Source organism: Diuraphis noxia, unplaced genomic scaffold (assembly GCF_037042655.1).
Source record: "Diuraphis noxia isolate RWA-SAM2 unplaced genomic scaffold, SU_Dnox_SAM2 contig0002, whole genome shotgun sequence".
In the NCBI taxonomy this organism is placed as follows: domain Eukaryota; kingdom Metazoa; phylum Arthropoda; class Insecta; order Hemiptera; family Aphididae; genus Diuraphis; species Diuraphis noxia.
The window spans coordinates 47,623,944-47,638,911 of NW_028301712.1; the positions used below are offsets into that span (position 1 = coordinate 47,623,944).

Genomic DNA, 14,968 nt, shown 5'->3' on the forward strand with positions numbered 1-14,968 from the left:
GGTTTAATTTTAATTTTGTCGTATGAATGTGTTTAGCCCATGTTAGGCTTTTGTCGAAGGTTAGTCCAAGATATTTGGCTGTGTCGGAGTTTAGGATAAGCTTGTCGTTTATATGTACTGAAAGATATTGACTGTGGCGGAGAGCGAAGGTATAGTGTATACAGATTTGTTTTAATTTATTTTGACGTCCTAGTTGGAGTACCAGTGTGATGAGTCGTTCAAGTGGCTTTCGAGAGACGTTGAAACTAAGTCAGGATCACTGATGTTGGTGGAGTTAGTTAAGATTTGATTCATTTTATATTTATTTGAAATATTTTAAGTCTGGAATTGTTGATCATGTTGATAACTTGGAGTGGCCACATGGGAATATTGATATCTTTAGTAAGAAAACGATTAGTTATTAATGGAATATTAATTCCATTTTTTTAAACTCAATTAATTATGCGGATGATGAAAGTACATAGAACTTACGTAATTTGGGTTTATACATTTTTTTCAATAAACTAAACGACAATGTTGTACAAAACATCCGGTAAATAAATTAAGTAAAATAAATGTTATAAATACATTCAGATAATATTAAATTACCTTATCAGATATTTTCGATAAAATCAAAAATGTTGTTTGAATAAAGTGTGGTATTTCCGGTCAAATGGTGCAATGCGTATAAAACGAGAATAATTATTTTTCAGCGTTCATTGATGAATAATTTTATTTGCTTATTATATATGTTCATGTGAAATAAAATATTTCAATACAAATATGTTTACCAAAGTTCTGTTGATTTGCCTTTTGACGGCTACTTCGGTGATAACTGTGAGTATCAATATAATATTATAATATAGGTATGATAATTATATAGAAAAAGATGACATGCTAGTTAAAAACAGCATTAACAGCCCCCTCAGGTAATGTCAAAAAAATATCCGTTCAAAATGTAAAACGTAAAATAAAACTTATCACCTCTCAATCTTGGCAAAATCTATGGTCCACACAAAATGCTAAACTAAATGAAATTAAGCAAACAACCCTACATTGACCGAATAACCACTCAAACTGTAAAATAGAAAACCATCATTAACATACTCCGAATTGGTCACACGAGTCTCACCCATGGTTATTTGATATCCCAAGAAGACCCCACTCCCACATGCCCACCCAGTGGTGTCAATTTGTCAATCGATCATATAATGACCTAGTATTAAACATACCACGAAGCAAGGGACCACAACCAACTATTTGAATTTGAGAGTCTCAAACTTGCCAGTCCCCAACTTAATATGATTCCTCCAGCAAAACGGATTGGACAAGCTAATTTGGGCATAAGATATTATTTATTATTCAGTTATTTTTTTAACTTTAATTTAAAAAAAAATTCCATCTATTGAAGAAATTATTGTGAATAGAATGTTGACATCTCAAATAGTTGTACCAATCATTGGTGATGGTGCCTGCTTTTTCCGTTCAATTTCCTTTCATTTCTATAACACTCAAGAAAGATACCAGGAGATCCGAAATAAAATTGTTGCGTATGTCTTTGATAATTGGAATACGAATACCTTTGCTAATATGTCTCACAATTCATAATATGGTGACAACTTTTCCACTGCTGAGGGTTATGTTCGTGATTGGGAAAATCCTACTGTCTATGGTGGTTACTGCGAAATATTTGCAGCTGGCAATATTTTTTCGTATGTGTTTGAAATTTATTATAATAATAATCCTTATGCCAAATTTGGTGTAAATACATTCCCAGTAAAAAGATTGCGTCTAACCGGAAATATTAATAGTGGGAATTTTTATGTTTATTTATCTATTTCTAATATTCCTAATTTTACAGAAAATGTAATTTTTACTTCAGAGAGTGATTTGTCTATTTGTAATAACGTTAGTGTCACAGATAATTTAATTAATAAAAGTAAGAAGCGTTGCCGTGCTAGATGTACAGATAGACCTGTATGTCTATGGACCACAAGCTATAATTTAATTGCTTTACACGAGATTGTTAAGCAAAATGAACACTCATTGACTGAGGAACTCAGCTAGTGGTTTTTTTACAAACAAATATTAAATAGCATCAAATTAAATCTAGGAAAATGTATATTTTTGGATGCTCCTGGTGGAACCGGTAAAACTCACTTAATCAATCTACTTTTGGCTAAAGTAAGGAGCTCATATGGGATTGCAATTGCAGCTGTATCATCAGAAATCGGTGCTACGCTTTTACATGGAGGAAAAACTGCTCATTCTGCTTTCAAGTTGCCACTCAATTTGAACACCATCGAGACCCCAACGTGCAATATTAATAAGCAATTAAATTCGGAGAAAGTTCTTAAAAAATACAAGTTCATAGTTTGGGATGAAAGTCTAATGTCTCATAAGAAAGGATTTAAAGCTTTAAACAACTGTCTGAAAGATCTGAAAAAATCGAATTTATTGATGGGAGGAGTCATGGTACTACTGACTGAAGATTTTCGACAAACTCTTCCAGTCGTACCAAGAGGAACTCGAGCTAATGAAATTGCAGCCTATATCAAGTCTTCATATTTGTGGCCTCTAATAGAAAAAGTTTCTTTGACCATAAATATGCGAGTACATTTAAAAGGAGACAGGACTGCAGAGCAGTTTTCAGAGTTACTCTTAAAAATAGGAGATTAAAAATATCCGGAATATGAAAAAAAATTACTTTGCCGACCGGATTAGTTACTGTTGTAAAAACTATAAAGGAACTCACAGATAAAATATATCAAAACATCGAAAACATACTTTTTTAAATTTTTTTCAACTAGTAAATATAATACAATAGACCGAAAAAATAAATACAACGATTTAAATAAATATAATTAAAAATAAATTTTAAAAAGTATTTAATATTTAAATGTATATATTACTACTATATCCAGTACTTATATGGTCTTATGTTTTTAATAAGTTGAGAATGACATTTTGTCTGTATCTATATAAATATACATTAATACTACATTTATATGTATCAATATTTTCTTTTTAATTAGCCGGTACATGTACAACCAATCAGACTCTTTTTCTGGACTAATAATACCGAATTAAAATCAAACCGACATCAATACATGATATTATTAAAATACGTATAATATAATACGTTTTTAAAAACGACTTGTGTTTCAGGAAAGTGTTGCAAAAAAATATAACAACCAAAATGAAATCATAAATGACATGTTTGATAACATGTATACGTGTATGCAAGAACTGGACATAAATACTGGTAGGTAATAACTATTTTATTATGTTATTATTTATATGTTTAGAAAAATTTCGAAAAAAAAAAATTAAGGAATCGAAAAGCGAAGAATTACAATAATTATGAAACCATTATTTTATATTATCTGTTCACTGATCGATAGACGTTTGCGGTGAATTGTTGTTGAAAGATAAAGACCACAATGATAAGAAGTACGATAACTGTAAGGTGTGTATATATTTCAACTTTTAAGTATTAGCTAAATAGTAAATTTTAGATTCTAAGTGAAGCAATGAATGTAATAACTATACGACGATGAGCCCGTATGTGTGTGTAATATTGTGCATATATTCATCACCTTTTGTGACAAAAACTGCTTAAATTTACCCATTTTGAAGATCAATAGTTTCTGCGGAAGGAAATTAGATTCAGTAATTAGTTTTTTTCTTTTCAGGGGAGTCAAAAGTAAATAGTTAACCACTCTGCTATAAATAAAGTAGGTGTCGTCTTCGAGTGTTCGAATTTTTTCGAAATTTTCGTCTTCTTTATCGTTATTTAGCATTGATTACAGGATAAACAAGATTATTAATAAACAAGTTTATTCTATATCTCTATAATCAATGGTTATATAGATTTATAGTAATGTATCAGTGTAAAAGCTGAATTAAATGATAAACCATTGCATACGAAAATCGATTCCTCAATTTATATTATACTAGGAAATTAATTTTATTATTAGTTATAGGATAAGTTGATTTAAAAAAAAAAAATGTATTAATCTATTCTAGGGCACCACCACGTCCACCACCAAACTGATACACCATCCTTTGCCCGCATTATGGCCATAATATACATAACAACTCTACACCCAGGGTATACAAGATTTCTGACTCCAAATATTTATATCTATATAATTAATATCTATATTTAATGACTAAAAAATAAATAATGACGAGATCTAAAATAACTTTTAAAAGTAAATCAAATACATATAATGTTAGTTTAGTCTAAAAACAAATGTATTAAATATCCGATTATTATCATCATATATTAGGTATTTAGGTATTAATTAGGTAGAGAATTTGTTAAAATTATAGTAAAGGTAGAACGTAAATGAAAAGAACTAATAATTTCAATGTATTTCCACCAAGTTTTATTTATTTCATAGATTATAGTATTAAGCTACAATTTATTGATAATAATAATAATAATAGTAAAATTATGACCAAGTGATGTGTACCTACCGCTTTGCTGTACCTATACCTTAAGCGTCGGGTGGATAGTGGCTGGTGGACCTGTGTAATGGTGTGTGAAATTTGAATTCAATGATATAAAATCATTTTTATACGAAAAGTTATTTTAAGCGAAGACTGTCTGTCTGCCTAAATGACAATATAAATATATTTTATGGTATTGTTATTAAAGTAATTTATTGTACCATCAATAAAATGGTAAACTGAATTAATTTTTACAAAAACATTTATTTTGAGAAACTTTAAAAGTTTCACGTAGGTATCTAAGTTTAATATTTTTAAATTACAAAAAAAAAATAATTTCTTTATTCTCCATTTAAATATCCAAATTTGTTCAAATTTGGACTTAAAATAACTATATTTAATGAGATTGTTTTCTTTGTTCATATAATTTTTAGATTTGATGATTGTAGTTACTTATGAAAAGTCTAAAACATGGTCAACCCCTTAACTATAAAAATTGAATATTTTATAAATTGTTGAAGGATTTTTTTTAAATTTGAACATAAAATGCTTGTGAAAAAAAATAGTGGCTATGTATATGTGTTTTTCATATTTTTGAAATACTATTATAGAAACTTATAAGGGTTAAATGTTCAAAGTGTTGAAACTTGTTTCACTTAATGAAGCATTTTTACTGACCATTTAAAAATATGTGAAAATAGAAAATTGTTCCTATAAACATTTCGAAAAGATTAAAATGCTCTTACGGCGTGCTTAAATGGTTGTCCACTGATATAAGATGTTTTCATCTCATACAGCTCAAAAGGTTTTTGTTGAAGAGTAACGATTATAAAAAGAACAAATATTTCATTTCAATTCCAAATTAATTTTAATATGTAAATAATAAACAAATAGTTAATTTTGTCAAAATAATTTCGGATACTAAAATGCGACTATAATCATTACGATCACGAGGCGTCACGACCTGCCATATACAGGGTCCGTCAGAACAAACGCATGTTTTTCAAAATAATGCTACTCTCAAAGTAATTTCAGTAAAAAATGTTTTATTATATCAAAAAATGCAGACGCATATGCAGTATTTTTATATGTAACAAAATTTAGGTTTTGAAAATAATGTCATACATATGGCTCATTTCGCGTTTTGGGGACATTCCGTGGCCTCCTTGATCCCTTGACTTGAGAATATGCAATTTTTTGTTGGTGGGGTCACATACAATCAAAAGTCTACCAATACAAACCACGAACCCTTGATGAATTGAAAGACGAGATCACTCAAGTGGTGAGACAAATTTAGAGACAGATGCCGATTGACACGATAGGATCGTTTTGCGAGTGCCAACACCCCTACTTAGTGGTTCAAGGGCATATGCCTGACATTATTTTCAAAACCTAAATTTTGTTACATATGAATAAACTGCATATGCGTATGCATTTTTTGATATAATAAAACATTTTTTACTGAAATTACTTTGAGCATAGCATCATTTTGAAAAACATGCGTTTGTTCTGACGGGCCCTGTACATCCTCACTTCCTCCGGCCTTGTCTACATGACAATTGTTTCACCACGCCACGCCATCCGTTCATGTATGGAAAAATTTCACGTAAAGACCATTACGTAAACACAATATGTATACATTTTTCTAAATTATTATAACCAATGGCAAGCACCACCATTCACAGTCATCTAATACATTATTAATATATTCGACAACGCATTGATTAATAAACAATCATTAATGAAATACATTCACATAAATGTACGTATAAATCATTTATTATACTTTATAAGAGAGTTTACATGTAATACGTTATCAATGCATAAATGTGTTCGACGAATATAAAACATAGTGTTTATTTTGAATTAAAAAAAAAATTTTTGATTATTGTAATTACGTAACTGTTTAATAACGTGAATGAATGGTAATGGTGAAACAGCAGTGTGGTATATATAGAGCGGTGGTGCGGTTGAAGTTAGATGTGTCGGTCTGATGATGGTGTGGCCCCAGAATCGGAATTTTGATTCTACTCTTCAAGTCTACTCTTCGCCTTGTACGTGTGTAAGTCAACAACTCACATATTTGACGGATCGCTGTAAAAAAAAAAGTTCAAAGTAAAAATTCCTGGGGGAGGGTGCAAAACTCCTTATAAAATAATCTGAAAAATTCATCGTAAAATAATATATCTATCCAAAGGCATCCCAATAGTGCACTTGCATCGGCGTTGTATTATATACCAGAGGTATTCAAACTGTGCGTCGCGGCTCCCAGGGGCGTCGCGAGAGTTTGCAAAGGGAGCCGCGTCAAAGCACCGAAAACCAACATCATACGTAGGTCCTGTATAATTTTATAAATATTATCTGCAATCATTATTGAAATGAAAACGACACACCTTACGATTCGACCATTTGAAGTTTTATTCCTAGTACTAAAGTCACTGTTATTATCACCCATATAACATTATATCTCCCATATTGTATCCGTGTGTTGTTTCAATTTTTTCATAATAATTTGGGAGCCGTAAACATATTGTGAACATCCAAAGGAGCCGCGTGCTGAAAAAGTTTGAATACCTCTGTTATATACGAACGCCATTTATCTTGTTTTAATAAATATTATCATGTCTGCAGTAACCTGGGTAGTTCGTATGCGGCTGGTTTAAGGCAAGTTCACTGCTATACGTCATCTGTCGTGTCGAATGCTTAAATCGTATTCTGATTAGCCATTGCAATCATGTAGTATATCAATAATAACCTGCACGATCTATACCGGGAAATTTCAAGTGATTGGCAGATATATTAACTTTTGGAAATAACACGACACAGTTGTATAGCTTTAAGCGGTCTGACAAATCAGCATCGTGTGAATTGTGCATACATAATAATATTTGCTGTTTACGAAAGTTCAGCGAAATTGATGGATTAATACTGGTACTCGTACTTATTTAATTTTTTCAGTGCTTCGGACCGTGTGTGGCGAAGAAAATGGGAACGGTATGATCGTTTTTGTATATAATATAATGCGTTTATCATTATAATATCGTGATAATTCATTTCGTTTTTTAGATGAACTCGGATACCGGCAAGTGGAACTGGGCCAGATTTAAAGAGTTATCGGAATTAATGAACAACGAAATGCTCAAGAACGAGTCGATCATACTACAAACGCACTGCATGGACGGTGATATTAATATTTAAATAATTCTTTTATTGTTATATAATATAATCATATAATAATATATTATCAGACAATGCAACTAGATTTTTAAAACATGGGGTGCTGGGTATTGTAAATTCCTCATAGAGCATATAACGCATTATTTAGTGTGGTGGATGCGACTGATGAGTGATTGTTAGGGATGACAAGTTTTAATTTATACAAATAATAAACGTAAATACTTTAAATTTTCATTAAATATTTATTTTCCATAAAAAACAGTTTTTGAGAGCTGGATAGTTTCTGTTTTTCAACATTTCCAATAAAATTAAACCGTTTATAAATAGACAATTATTTTGAAGATAATATATATTTTTTTAATCATTTAATATTATAGTATTTCTTATTAAAACGAAATGTGTTCTATATTCAAGGATTATAAATGGTGTCCCGCGAGGATTCACCCATTACAATATCTCCTGAAATAATGGAGATATCGAAATTATGGTTTTGTAATAAGACTCATATGGATAAGAACTACAATTATTTCATATTTTAATGTTTTGGTAATAAGCTAAAAAATAAAATTTTATATTTTATTATTTCCAAAAAAAATCACTATAGCCATTTGTAGTTTATTTTCTGAAAATATTGACATTTCAAAATTTTATTTTAATAATTTCCTGATTTTTAATTTTTTTTTTAGCTTCGAGAAAAATTACGAATTATTTAACACCGTAGTGTTGTCAAACATATATTGTGTCACAAGCCGCGCCGCGAGTGTTCTTCTACCTCTACGGCTGGTCAAACACTTTCAGTGTGCCTCACCAAGTAACACCGAATATTCTTTGATAGTAGATCATCCTTATTTTTCGTATACTCGTTTAATATTACATTTTAACTGGATATAATTAATCATTGAATAATCTTTATAAGTATCTTTCTAGTCATAATAAAATAATATTTTAAAAAGATTATTCATTCTATAATATTATATACATAATTTTATCTCTTCAAACTAAAAAAATATTAAAACCAGGAAATTAATGAAAATAAAATGTTGAAGCGTCAATATTTTCATAAAAATAAACTCTACAAAATCGCCTAGTAAATTTTTTGGAAATAATTAAATAAAAAACATATTTTTTAACCGTTTTACAAAACATTAAAATAAATAGATTGTAGTTATTATCCCTGTGAGCTTATTATAAAACCAACATTTTGATATCTTCATTATTTCGTGAGATATCACAATGGATAAATCCTCGAAGGACACCCTGGACATTTAATTTGATTTCAAACATGAGTTAATGTTTTAAAAATTAAAGTTTAGTACGTTTTTAATTAACTATTTTACTTTTCTTTACCTAATTAATACGGGTAATATAATGACAATGCAGTATGCAGTATAGCAGTTACCCAGATCCCCCGCCAACATCAAATTGTATAGGTAGTAGGTACCATAATAATATTATATATGCCAATGATACTTACATACGATACTTTACTGATTGACACACAACAAGCGATTTTTGTTCAATCGATTAACGGATGTTTGAAATCTGCTGCTCGTACGAATGTGACGTAAAGCGGCTTAATAGATAAATAATATGACGTAGGACCTTCCTATATTTATTTATTTTTGTTTTTTAGGGGAACCCGCGGCAACATAGGCCATTGGGTGTGGAGTGGTACTGTATGAGTTATTTTTGTGTATTTGTTCGTAGGTTTTTAAGTGGGTAGGGTTGTAACACGTGTTTGTGTATGTGTGGCAAAGATATGTTGCTAAAAAAATCCCGGTCACCCATCCGGAAGCTAGCAACTGCGGGCGGTACGTACGCTCAGTGCGTTTTCGTAGATTGAGCGTACCTACTTACCTATATTTATTGTGTCGAATGACAAAAACGTTTCTATGCTCACAGTTTAATGACAGCGTATGTAAATAATAATAATAATATTGTGCTAATCATACCTTGTACAAAACCGAAATTTTTCGGTTTTTCGGTATAACGTTTCAAACCGGTATTGAAATCAATATCGTAATACCGAAAATTATTTTCAATACCGTCAGCCCTATAATAATATAATGCTTTATTTTCGGAAGTAGAAGTTTATTTCATTCACTCAAAATTCAACAGATTCCAAAATCATTTTTTTCCTCATAATATAAATAAATAACCCTACAAACTAGCTTTGAAAGTAGAAGGCTATTAGTCATATTTTAGTCATATATTATACTGGAAAAACTGCACTGCAATATCTGCATTATATTTTGAATTATATAGTACCTATTACTGCTTATTTTAGTATATACTTTAATTATAGCTAGGTCAGGGGTTAAAGTGGGGGGACGCAGGAGGGCTCAGTCCCCTTACCTCTGACGGCGGTTAAAAAGCGTCCCCTTTAACAAATTAGGATTTTATACATTAGACATTATACATAAAATTATATATGGAACGCTTAAAATTTTTTGGAAACATTAGTCCCCTCTGGAATTTTTTCCCACTTTAACCTCTGAGCTAGGCACTATATACCTAAACTTGACTTAAAATTTCTGTATTGCAGAAGTAAACACTCACTGCACAGCCGGTCACGTGCTTATGAAATGCGTCTTGGAGAATTCCCCGATGGTATTTTTTTTTTTTATTTATTTATTCATTAAAGGGACGTGAGTCCTATAATAAAGATATAAGTATTTTTTTATAACAATGTGAGAAGAAAGGTATATTGTACCTTTAATATGATAACATACATATTTATTCTGTTTATGGTGGTAATTTTATTTCGTTAATTTTCACAGGCTCAAGATATAGTCAAAAACTATTTATCCGTGAAAGAATACATGCCAAATGAAGAAGAAGCCACAAAATAAAAATAAAATACATACCTAATAATATCTTTAGTTAAAAAAATTGTACAATATACACGATAATAACAATAATTGTTATAAAATATGTATGTACACAAATAGTGTAATGCACTTAGACTTAAGTAGGTACGCGTCATTTTTACGTTTCAATTAAAAATAATAGCAAAAACATAAAAAAATATGTTTACACGAAATCATATTATATGCCTATAATATTACTTTATATATACATATTATTTTTATTTAATTCTACGACGAAATAAAAATTTTAAACGGCTGTTAGTAAGTTATTGCACTCGTGCCAGTAATATATATATGCCTAACTTACCTACATCTATATATAGGTTGTCCATAAACGTCTATCATCGTGTATTGAATGACAATGCGTATAATGTGTTTATAGTTTATGATTAATAACCAGTTAACCGCAGTGTCCCATGATGTCGCATATACCTTGGTATAATATATACATTCAACCTTGCCAGCGTGCGAGTATAACGTTACATTAGTTCGGTCATGACAATAATACATAATATTATTAATCAATAATTATTATTGACTATTGTGTCGAGTAATGGAAATCTATAGGTAAGCCGACAATATTCATCGCAATCATCCGACAGTGTTTGTCAGGATACCGATAATGGCGGCGTCCTTATATTATTATATTATCTCGACGGAAATCGTGAAAATCATAAAACATTAACGGTGACCGAATCATTAAAATTGTTGTTACATCTATATTAACTAACTAGACAAAAGTAATTATGGAATTGTAATATCATTTATAGCCTATAGTTTAAGGTACATTCAAACTTATTATAACATTGTTTTTAAAAGTTTTTTGAAGTTTGCTAATAAATGTAAGTATGTAGTCTGTGCCTATTATATCATAAAACAAGCAAAGTTAGGCATTAACTATAGTTTTAAAGTTAACTAATTGTTAATATTTTAACACGAATCGTTAGATAACTTTCTTTTTTTTTACTTACAAATTCAATGTTGAAACAATATGGTTTGTTTAGTTGCTTTAAAAATCCATCTGTGCAAGTGAAAATTAAATAGTTTTTGAAATGTTTGCTTTTAATTAATTACTGTATATTCACGGTTTTAAGTAAAAATAATACTATCCATACTACAAGATAGATACTATGTGATCCAGTTACCTACTACTTAAAAAAAAAAATAAACCGCTCTGCTTACAGTAGGTATATAGTTGTCGGGCATGTTGTTGTAATGTATATGTTATATTTGAAATACGAGAAAAGATTCAGAACGGAGAAGTTGTGTCACTTTTTTTTACCAGAAGGCAGAAATATTTTGATCAGTACATTCGTACCTCGTAGGATTAACGACGTACCTCACAACTATTTTTAGGATTAAAATATTTCAATAAGTATAACCACTATAAGTAAAATTTATTTTGAAATCACAATTAATAAAAACTAGGACAAGATTTACACATTTTTTGTACTAAATCTATTTACCTCTTTCAATAATCATCGATAATTGATGAACAATATTAAGACACATACGAGTGTAAGAACGTTTACTCAAATAACATATTTTATATTAGGTTTATAAAGATAATATAAATTTTGTCAGCATCTTCGTAGACTGTAAGGTTACCGAAATTTCTCTCCATTTCTTTTTTTTTTTATAATTAAAACAGTGAAACAATTATATCTTCGATCTAATTTTGTTGTTGATGGCTATGGTATCAACATAACTATAACCATATATTTTGAGTATCCATCACGTAAAAACACTAGCTACATAAATAGTATTATAATTGTATATATTATTTATTCTATATGGTTTGAAATAACTTACAAACAGTATATTATAATCATAGTCACAGAAAACTTATGGTTCTTTTGTTTTTCATTTTTTTCATTATAACATTTATTTTTTCATACACTTTTTATAACCCAATGTATGCATATTATACATATACAAGTACGATTCAGTGCGGACTTGATTATCGAAAAAAGAAAACATTTACAAAGTTTTTAAAAGCAAACAATTTTTACACTCACTCGAAAATAAAATTTAAAAAGAAAAAAACACAATACATAATACCATATTAGGAGTAGTGGACCTGGGGCTCGGAACTAGTGTAGAATTTTTGGTACACCACTTTCAGAGTGTGTTATAATATTATGTATATGAATTTGTATGGACGCGCGCTATATATAGCGTTATAGCTACACCGCGATCGAGTACGAAATTGATTATTAAAAAAGAAAACATTTACTAAGTGAATAAAAGCTAATAATTATTACACTCATGTGCAAATTCAAAAAAATACAATACATCGCGTGAAACAGTGGACCACCAATGTAGAATTTATCGCGGTTAAAACAAGACGACCCCTCCGATAGAAAATAGTAAAAATGCGTTAAAAATGTATATTATCATAAAATAACGATATGAAATTCGTGCATGGACACGGTAAGCTCGAGTATATTATTCTAACGTATAGCTTTTATAAGCGCTAAACGATATTATTTCGACTCCGAGTGTATAGTATTATGTACTAGTACTATATATATAGATAAACTGCAGGGAGTTGGGATAGCGCACGACGAATATTTTGATTTTGAATATTTCTATATTAAGCAGCTTCACCTTGATCACTCGGTATCGGACGCGTTCTTCTGTGCGATCGTTTTGGACGAGTATATATATTATATTGTTGAATTTTAGGTTTATATTGTGTTTTCGAACGGAAATCTGTCGCGGACATCTTAAAAATACCTATATTAACCTGCAGCCACACCGATATCGATCGGAAAGCAGACCATCGCGTAAAACTATCCGAAATGTGCCTGCGTATCGACCATCATACACGTAATTATAATATTATAAGTAAATATCTGATAATGTTATTGTACAACATTGCAAGCGCCTTCCGCGACACGACTGTTTTTTTATATATGTAGTGACGATTATCTGATACCGACACGTCATCTATATACGACGACGAACAGATGATCCACTGTTTCACGGTTTAAGTTAAAAATTCAAACATAAAATTATAATACATTGCGACAGAGGCGTTACACTTTATTTTATTTTAAGATCCGTATATTGCGTATGGTATTAGAATAATAGTATAAATAATAATATGATCTATATAATATAGTAAAATAACGCACTCAACGTAGCTATTAAGACTCGGATAATAGTAATAATATATATACTAATGTAACATCATAACATAATGTCGATGACTAGAGATAAATCTGAGATTTTATAATGATATATACATAATATATAGTAGTATTTTCGTAAATAAAACGAAGGTATAAATGCAAACAAAATCTCATTATATGGCGGGATATATATATGGCTGATAAATCTAATATTTTTTATATTACAATTTCTCGTCGCGTAAAAAAAAACCCCGATTACAATATAGAATAGACGCGGTGAAGAATAAAAATTTAAAAAAAAAATTGTTTAACACGATAAAATAATAATAATTAATAATTCAATAAAAAAACGTGTTGTTGGAGATTCTCATCAGAGCCTCGTCACCTCGGGCGGCGGCGGCTGCTGATGTTGTGCCGCGTATCTCCGGCAGTCCGTCTGACTGGCCTTGTCGTTATTCCTGACGTAACCCGCGAAGTAACCGCCGGCCGCCAACGAAGAGGACGACGAACAAGCGTCCAAGTACTCGCAGCTGGCCGACGACTCGATGGCCGCGATCGGGTACTGCGGCGGTAGCGTGAGCAGCGTCTCCGTGGACTTGGTCGGGTGACGGATCCGGCCGCCGGCGTTGTGGCGATGGTGATGGTGGCCGTTGTTGTTGGAACGTTGTTGATTGTTGTTTTGATGGCCGTGTTGCTGCGGGTGTTGGTGGTTGTGATGATGGTGGTGATGGTGACCGCCGTGGTGTTTCTGTCCGCCCTTGACGTTCTTCAGCTGCAGGTATACCATGTGATGCTGTCCAGAACCAGTGCCGCCTCCGCTGGCGCCATTGTTGACGATCTGGTCGCGGTCCAAATACTCGTAACCGAACCCGTAACCACCGAACGCCTTGGTGGTTAGGTTGTCCCACGATTTGACCGGCTTGACGGTACAGTTGTCGCGCCGGTACGTCGATGACGACTGTGACTTGACCGAGTGCTGCCGAGATGCGGCCGACTGCTGACCCGCAACCATCGGGTCGTCGTCCCAGTACAGCGTGTCCGTGCTCAGCGACGTTGTGTACGACGCTGGGCTGTTCTCCGTTAGGCTGTTTTGTGATGGTCGGCTACCGCCTCCCCCGCCGATCGACGTGCTTTGACACATCCTTTCGTCTGACGCGTACCGATCGTTTACCAGATTGGTGTAACCATGGTTACCGCCGGTACCGGTAACGTACTGCAGCGATGGATTGTGTTCGTCGGACGCTTCATTCCTGGTCGAGTTGCGCCGTTTATCGTGTCCCTTCCGGCAATACGAACCCTCCGATTTGCAGTCTGCGAACATACACAACACACAACGCCAATTGCTCC

The 14,968-nt window shown here is 31.8% G+C and overlaps 2 protein-coding genes across 3 annotated transcripts in view; one reads left to right on the forward strand and one right to left on the reverse strand.

Annotated features, from left to right (window-relative positions):
- Nucleotides 1-515: 515 nt before the first annotated feature.
- Nucleotides 516-10,740, forward strand: LOC107168189 (uncharacterized). Its single transcript, XM_015517510.2, has 7 exons — nt 516-816; nt 3,148-3,244; nt 3,384-3,448; nt 7,396-7,431; nt 7,504-7,618; nt 10,160-10,224; nt 10,395-10,740. Exons 1-7 carry the CDS (start codon nt 763-765, stop codon nt 10,464-10,466), a joined length of 504 nt encoding a protein of 167 aa, XP_015372996.1. The 5' UTR covers nt 516-762; the 3' UTR covers nt 10,467-10,740.
- Nucleotides 10,741-11,860: 1,120 nt separating this feature from the next.
- ssp6 (PDZ domain-containing short spindle 6) overlaps nt 11,861-14,968 on the reverse strand; it is a 39,604-nt gene continuing 36,496 nt past the window's right edge. For both annotated transcript variants that reach the window (XM_015517516.2, XM_015517514.2), the window contains one exon: nt 11,861-14,932. In XM_015517516.2, coding sequence (XP_015373002.2) covers nt 13,992-14,932 — 941 coding nt within the window. In that variant the 3' untranslated portion in view covers nt 11,861-13,991. The remainder of the gene's footprint in view (nt 14,933-14,968) is intronic.